General features: G+C 42.9%; 1 protein-coding gene across 1 annotated transcript in view; it reads right to left on the bottom strand.

The window, feature by feature from the left end:
• Positions 1–2,237: 2,237 nt before the first annotated feature.
• LOC109914167 (A disintegrin and metalloproteinase with thrombospondin motifs 7-like) overlaps positions 2,238–8,615 on the bottom strand; it is a 172,451-nt gene continuing 166,073 nt past the window's right edge. The window contains exon 20 of the mRNA XM_048615760.1: positions 2,238–2,638. Coding sequence (XP_048471717.1) covers positions 2,481–2,638 — 158 coding nt within the window. The 3' untranslated portion in view covers positions 2,238–2,480. The remainder of the gene's footprint in view (positions 2,639–8,615) is intronic.

Below are 8,615 nucleotides of genomic sequence, written 5' to 3'. Positions count from 1 at the left end.
AATTCCTTTGCCTCTTAGCCCTAAATGCCTACCTCCTTATTCTCAGACCACACCCATGACTCTGGAACAACATTCCCCTGCCCCCCGCCCACCAAGCAAAGGGAAACATCCCTCCCGCTTCTACCCTGTTGAGTGCTGTAAGAGTTTTATACGTTTCTATGAGATCACCTCTCATTCTTCTAAACTCTAGAGAATACAGACCCAGTCATCTCAATCCTTCCTCACAGACAATTCCATTAACCCAGGAACTGGTCCAGTGTACCTTTGCTGCACTCCCTTGATGGCAAGAATATTTGTCCTTAGGAAAGTAGGTCAAAACAGTACACAGTACTCCTGGTGTGGTCTCACCAAGGTTTCATACAGCTGTAACAAGACTTCTTTACTCCCATACTAAATCTCTTGCATACTACAAGATGGTTCTAGGCACTAATGCTAATTCAGAGTTTACCTCATGCATATAATCTGCTCAGCCTTGTCCTTCAGTCAGGTTCCTGTCATTACACACTCTCAAACATTGTCTAGGGTCCTCAAGAGTCAACTACATCGAAAAATCCTTTGTGTTTGAAGTCCCTGCTCAGTGACAGCTCCTCAAGGCTGAGGGGTCTGTCTGTGACCTACTGTATTCTCGCTCCATACACATGCAGGTGGTCTTTAGTGGACCAAAGGTTCAGGGGTTCCTGAGTTGGGACAGAGACATGATCAAAATTCAATCAGCCACATCTGGATGGCTGACTAACTCCCAATTACTAAAAATCCTTTTGTGATATCTGGCCAATCCACCATTTGCTTTGCAAATTGCTTGCTGTAGCTGTGTACTGGCTTTCAGTGACTCAGGAGCAATGACACCAAGATGCTTTCAGACCTCAACACCTCCCAGTCTCTCACCGTTTCAGAAACACTCTGAATTTCTTTGTTCCACCAAAGTAGATAACTTCACTTATTTCCACTATAAACAATATCTTATACTCTCAAGAGGGAGGAAGGTGGACTCTGTCTTAGAGACAGGGCTACAATATATTAACTCTGATTTCTTTCTGCTGTTATCCCTGTTGGTTTGAAATACAGTCACGTACAAATGTCCTTCCTGATCTGCCAGGGTCATTTGACCTCTACCACAGGGGACAAACACAACAGGCAGCCAGCTGAGAGGCACTTCAGTAAAGACTACATTCTGGAAAGACTGTTGCTGACTGAGCTCAGAACACTGCCTGTGACACAGATATGGGAGAGGAGGCAGACAATGTCAAATGGCAATTTAATTACTTTGGGAAAAAAAATCTAAGAGAGGCAAGCTCAGACAGCAGCAATTTCGTGATAGGATGTTACACAGGCAGACTGAAACCAAGGAATGAGGTGGTAACCTGACATAATGTTTAGAGAAAAATGTCATTTTGTACAATCCTGTAGAGAATCCATAGTGGAGGCTTAAATGACATTGACAGGTATTGTATGTGACTATAATACCGCAAATCTCTTCACTTAATATTGCCAATGCTACATCCACCCACACATTCAATAGAAGGAACATGACCTGTGTGTATCATATTGTATTGTTCGGCAGCACCTTACAATTTGCTGTACAACTGTTTTTAATGACAATTAGCACCATGACTCCAGCCCCTCCACATTGTACATTAGTCAGAATGACACATAATCTCCCACCTAGACTTTTGAAAAATGAAAATAAAATAGGATTAAAAAATTCAAGTATGTAAAAGTTCTGTGCTGCCCTGCAGCAACACCAAGGACAGATTAAAGGATGCTGGTCCGACGCAGCAGCACCACATTGGCATCTTCTGCCTTCCCACCACTTGTGCCATTAAATACAGCTTTTGCAATTTTTAAGAAAACTCACAAAAATGGAACTTGCCAAGCTGCTTTCAGGAGACACGTGCCTGTGTTATTAATGGGAGAGGTGTCATTCTTAAAGATTAGGAGCACCACTTAGTTGAAAATACAGTATGTATCTATAGCAACCACTAGGCCTCAGACCTTGTGGAGCAATCCTGACACTGTTAGGATTGTTGTCCTGTCAAAATGGATGCATAAACAAGAACACTGAAAGAAAGAACAAAAACAGAAGTTGCCGGAAAAGCTCAGCAGGGTATTGCAGCATCCGTGAATAAAAACTAGAATTAACATTTCGGGTCCGGTCACCCTTCCTCAGAACAGTTCTGAGGAAGGGTTGCTAGAATCGAAACGTTAACTTTGATTTTTCTTCACTGACGCTACCAGACCTGCTGAGCTTTTCCGGCAACTTCTGTTTTTGTTCCCAATTTACAGCATCCGCAGTTCTTTCGGTTTTTATTTTATACTGAAAGAAAGATTCTTCCTTATATATACGTATATATATAGAACAAGTAACTTCTTACAAATCTCTCTTTTTCCTGAATTGCTTTTGTGCCTTTCAGTCCCTGTAATCTCTTTATTTCCTTGCATTTTTTTTAGAAGTTTGTTTTTGTTGTGTTGGTGTCAGTTTCTCATCTCCTTGACACGCGTTCGTTGCCACGGTCTCGTACCCCATGTGACCGACACGTTTGGCAGCATTGTGCCTGCACTGTTTGAAGGTAGCACCGGCCCAAGAGCTTAAGGGTTTGGCAGAAGGCAAATGTCAACCGATCTCGCTCACAGATGTGACCTAAAGGATAGGAAAAATATAAACATGCATACATCAGTTAGTGCAAAGTAACCAGTCCTCATTCTTTTCCTCTCACTCTCCTTCCTCTGTTTTGTAATTCTGTTACCAGTTTGTAGTCCACCCAGGGGGCTACCATGAGACCAAGGAAATTAACCCAAGTCTATAAGGGACCAAATGGAAATCTCCCTCTGGCAAATGACTGAGACAAGGGAGATACCTTCCATCAATTGTAGGGCAAGGGATGGAGGCAAGTCTCCCCCTCTAGCACAGTGAGTACAGGATGGAACCTGCAGTAAGTTGAGACCTAAACTCGTGAAAATGAATAATAACAGGCTTTGCTGAACATATACAGAAGATGATAATGGAGGACATCATTTGGAACCAGGGTCAAGCTCCATGTGATGTGGCATCACTACAACATAGCTCCTTTTACACATGCTCAGTAGTTATAGAATAAAGATGTAATTCCATCTACTCTACGGAGCCCACAGTGCTGCCATCATTCTGCACCACACTCTAACTGTCTAGCCAACTGAGCTAACCAACTCCTGTTGTGAAAACCACAAGAGTTCTGATAACTTGCATAAGGAGAAACTAACTCCTTAGGCATGAGGGTTGGTGAACCAGAAGATATAAAGATTCAGTAACTGGCAAATGAGTTGGAAGGAGGATGAGGAGCAGTTTTTTGTTTACATACTGAGTTGTGGTGTGGAATGTGATTTCTGAGAGCATGGTGGGAGCAGACTCAATAGAGACTTTTTTAAAAAAAGTTGGATAAATACTTGGAGGGGAGAAAATTGAAGGGCTTTGGGAAAAGAGCAGAGAGTGGAGCTATTGGTTTGTTTCTACAAAGAGGGTGGTATTGTTGTGATGGGCAGAATTGTCTCTTTTGGGGCTATAAGATTTTAATAATAAGCCAACATTTCTCTGGAGAAGAAAAACAAACCCTCACACTTGTTCTTTCACAACTTCAGGATGTTTTAAAGGGTTTCAGAGCCGATGAAGTATTTGTGAAGTTAGTCACTGTTTGTAATGTTGGAATTACAGCGATCCTCTCAGCAAGCTCACGCAAAAACAAGTTGATATTGGCCTGATATCCTGTTTTAGCAACATTGGCCTGCAAGGCCTGAAAGAGCTGGTTAAAGGTGTCTGTGCTGGTAAAATCTCCTTCTCACAGACACCAGAGACTCATTTAAATATACAGCTAACCAATCTTTGACACCACACCCAGGCATCTCCTGCTTGTTCCTCTTTGATTTATTTTATCCCTCTCCCTTTTCTTTTACCCTCAGTACCCTTTGAACATTTTCAGTTAGAAGTAGGTACGGACTCCAAATTATGATTCTATAACAATGCAATGGAGGAGTCTTTAGTCGATTCTAAGCTTTCTGCAGAAATGAATTAAATTGACACACTTGTGTTTTAATGGCTAGAGATTGTTTTAATCTCTGAAGAATTTTGACCGAGTATCACACTTCCTGAAAAAAATGTGGCTTTTTCATTTTTTCCTATTTATTTAACAGATGGCACCAGGAGAGAAGGGTTTTTTTTCATTTGATGATAACAACAGCCAATCTATCCGCCACTTCCTTCTCAAATGGACCTGGATTTTTTCGGCACAATTGTATAAATACATCATGGGCAGACAGATCCTTAACAATCACTTCAAAAAAATACCAAGTCTATTTGGCTACTCTTAAACCCCTCAGGGTGACCCAAACCTGCTGGTCTTGTTCCTTTTGTAAAACAAAGAGCAAAAACAACAATTTCTATTTAGGTAGAACTGCTACCCACACAAAAAAAATCACAAAGGATTAGTGATAACACAGTGTGGAGCTGGAGGAACACAGCAGGCCAGGCAGCATCAGAGAAGCAGGAAAGCTGACGTTTCGGGTCAGGACCCTTCTTCAGAAAAGGATTAGGGAACAAGTTTCGAGACTGACAAAATCAGTTTCAGGGATTAAGGAGAGAGTTTCAGGGAGTCGGGTTGAATTTCCTCAGGGCAGCCCTCTAGATCTACGCTATCCTCAGGAAAGTCCCTCCATCACAAGGTCAGAATTAGGGACGTTTGCCGATGAATGCAGAATGTTCCGCATCATTAGCCACTCTTCAGATACTGAAGCAGTCTGTGTTCATACCCCACAACATCTGGACAAGATTCAGGCTTGGTCTCACAAGTAAAACTTCACATCTACGTCACTCAAATGTTCTTTTTCTTTATTCATTAATGGGATGAGGGCGTCACTGGGTAGGCAGCATTTATTGTCCATCCCTAATTACCCAGGGGGCAGTTCAGAGCCAACCACATTGCCCTGGGTCTGGAGTCACATGTAGGCCAGACCAGGTAAGGATGGCAGTTTCCTTTCCCAAAGGACTTTAGTGAACCAGGTGGGTTTTTCCGACAATTGATAATGGATTTGTGGTCATCATTAGATTCTTAATTCCAGATATTTTATTGAATTCAAATTCCACCATCTGCTGTGGTGGAATTCGAACCCAGAACAGGCCCCCAAAATCTAGGTCTCTGGATTAACAGCCTGGCGATAATACCACGAGGCCATCTCCTCCCCTAGTGGACAATATCCAACAAGAGAAAGTTTAACGGCCATCCCTTGACATTCAATCATCAGAATCAACATCATTGACATCACCGTGGACCAGAAACATAACTGGACCAGCCAAATATATGCTTTGGCTATTGATAACTCATAGGCTGGGAAAACTGAGGTGAACTAATTACTTCCTGTCTCCTTGTCCGTAAGAGACAAGTCAGGGGTGTGATGGAATACTCCTCCATTGCCTGAATGAGTGCAGCGTCCAACAACACTCAAGAAGCTCAACATCATCCTTTACTTCCTCCCTCCTCACTATCAAGGCTCCAGACACATCTTGAAGGTGAAGCTGAGCTTTACCTGCACTTTGCTGACTCCGGTCTATTGCACTCGCTGCTCACAACGTGGTCTCCTCTACACTGGGGAAACAAAGCACAGGCTATATAACTGCTTATGCAGAACGCCTACATTCTGCCCGCAACAAAGACCCTGAGCTTCAGTTGCCTGCCATTTCAATAAGAGAGCGGTGGGTGTGTGGAATGCACTGCCAGCAGTGGTAGTGGAGTCAGATACTTTAGAGACTTTTAAGTGGCTCTTGGATAGGCACATGGATGATAGAATAATATAGGGTATGCAGGGTAGTTTGATCTTCATAGGATAGTAGGTCGGCACAACATCATGGGCTGAAGGGCCTGTACTATGCTGTATTGTTCTATGTTCTATGTTCAACACTCCACCCTCTTCCCTGGCCAATGTGTTCTTCTCAGGCTTGCTGCAGTACTCCAGCGAAGCTCAGTGTAAGAACAGCACCTCATTTTCCCCATGGGAACTCTGCAGCCTTCTGGGCTCAATATTGAGTGCAACAATTTTAGGGCTTGAGACCATGTCCTTACCCCAAACCCCACACACCAGGCCTTGTCATCACATGTGCTGCTACCACACACAACCCATTGTCAGCCACTAATTGTCCCCGTTAGCAGCTATTCATTCCCCTGACTGACCTTTACCCACTCCTTTATCATCCAACTGTTTTTCTCTCTTTTTGGGCTCTATCTCTACATATCACTTACTGTCCCCACTCCTGCCTCCCCATCTTCTGCATAAGTATCAATGCTTTTCCTAGCTACCAACAGTTCTGAAGTTGGTTCACTGGACCTGAAATGTTAACTCTGCTCTCTCTCCACAGATGCTGCCAGACCTGATGAGCTTTTCCAGCAATGTCTGTTTTTGTTTTTGTACCATCCAGAACAATGCAGCCTGCTTGACTGACACCTCATCTACCTTCAATATTCACTCCCTCTCCCACCAAAGCACAGTGACAGCAGTGTGTACTGTACACAAGATGCACTACAACAACTCACCAAGGCTCCTTCTTCAGCACAATCCAAACACACAATCTCTACCAGCTTGAAGGACGTTCCTCTCCAAGCCACTCACCATCCTGACTTGGAAACATATCACCGTTCCTTCAGTGTTGCTGGGTCAAAAATCCAGGTACTCCATCCCTAATAGCACTGTAGATTTACCTACAACACCCCCAAAAACAGCAGTATGGATAACAATTGCCATCAAAGCCCATATGAAATAATAATTTTAAATAATTCCCAACGAGAGTTAGAAGAAGTCAAAGTGAGAAACTTGGAGGAAATGATCCTGAGTCGCAAGACAGGATTATTGAAGTTCAGAAGGGGCCTCTTCTTTTAAACAAACAAATCCATTACAACAGATGCGTTTTAACATTTAAACAACTTGCTTTATGTTGTTAACCCCGGATTGAAGATCAAGAACTTAATGATGGCAGCAGTAGGACGGTGTGTCACAAAAGGAGAAGGTACGTAGCTGTTTAGAATTGACAAGCATCTGGCAGAAAGCTGCACACTTTCTGACACTTCTCATTCCGAGAGGGGCTCAAACTCACACCGACAGCTCTTTTTCTACTTCAGAAATTACTGACTGACCCTGAGTTTCTAAGCTGCAAGAATGCAACTTTGATTCTCCGGGGGAATAGTGGTGAATTAACAAATCAAGTCAAGGTTCAGCTGTCAGTAAATTGGACCAGTGCCTCCTGCTGTTTTTATTGACCTACACTGTTTCTGGCTAACTGCAGGAATTGGAGTGAGACCTGATATTAACATACCAGGGCACTGAGGTATAATGGCAGCTGCATGTTACACAGCTACAAACACCATGATTAATCCGAAGAAGCCAAGAAACCCTTTAGATCCCTCTCTGTTAGCACCCCCCCACCCACCACCAAACACTTCAATCCTCTCTCCTCTCCTGATTCATGCTGGGCTGTAGTCTTGCCCATTCCCCTCTGCCCTGCCCATTGTCCTATTGTCATGTTTTTGTCCAGACAGCACATAATGGCGGACTCATCCAAAGGATGGGGGAAGATGACTTCAGTTCCATCTCTACCTCCCAACCACAGAAAGGCGCGTTGATAGACAACGCATTTAGTGCAGCTAGTTACTCTGACGACATCTGAAGAACATAAAAACATAAGGAATAGTAGAAATAGGCCATTCAGCCCTTCAAGCCTGCTCCACCATTTTATCAGACCAAGGCTGAACTTCTAATTCAACTCCAATTTCTGGCTAAACCCCAAATATGGTAATAAAACCAAGAACTGCAGATGTTGCAAATTGGAAACAAAAACAGAAAGTGCTGGAGAAACTCAATGGGTCTGGCAATTTCTGTGGAGAGAGAAACAGAGTTAACATTTTGGGTCCAGTCTGACCCTTCATCAGAACAACAACAGCACAAAGTGTCACAAAGTAAGTTATTTGCTTTAATATGGAATAATTTAAATGATAAAAATACTCGAGGAGTGAGCATCCACTGCTCTCTGGTGAAGAGAATTCCAAAAATTCAAAGTCGCCTGCGTGAAAATATTTCTCCTGTTTCTAAAGCTAATGGACCAAATCTTTACTGAGACTGTAATACTTGGTAAAAACTGAAAGAACTGCAGATGCTGTAAATCAGGAACAAAAACAGAAATTGCTGGGAAAGCACAGCAGGTCTGGCAACATCTGTGGAGAAACATTTCAGGTCCGTTGACCCTTCCTCAGAACTCCCAAAACAGACCCGGAACGTTAACTCTGATTTCTCTCCACAGATGCTACCAGACCTGTTGAGCTTTTCCAGCAATTTTGTCCTTGTTTCTCTAATTCTTGGTTCCTGATTCTACTATGATTATATCACGAGCTGACAGAGCAATTGTAACCTCACAATACCTCTGTCTGAATAAGAAATGGATTCTCATTTACTCATAAATTGTGGTATTATTTGCCTCTGCTCAGTGTAGAAATCCAACAGGTAGGTTTAATTTCCTTTTCCCTTGTGGAGCACACACATACAATCAAACTGGAGATAGTAGGAACTGCAGATGCTGGAGAATCCAAGACAACAAGGTGCAGAGCTGG

This window comes from Rhincodon typus, chromosome 33, assembly GCF_021869965.1.
Source record: "Rhincodon typus isolate 14 chromosome 33, sRhiTyp1.1, whole genome shotgun sequence".
Classification (NCBI taxonomy): Eukaryota; Metazoa; Chordata; class Chondrichthyes; order Orectolobiformes; family Rhincodontidae; genus Rhincodon; species Rhincodon typus.
The sequence above is the reverse complement of the archived record's forward strand: the minus strand, read 5'-3'. Positions and strand labels throughout refer to the sequence as shown.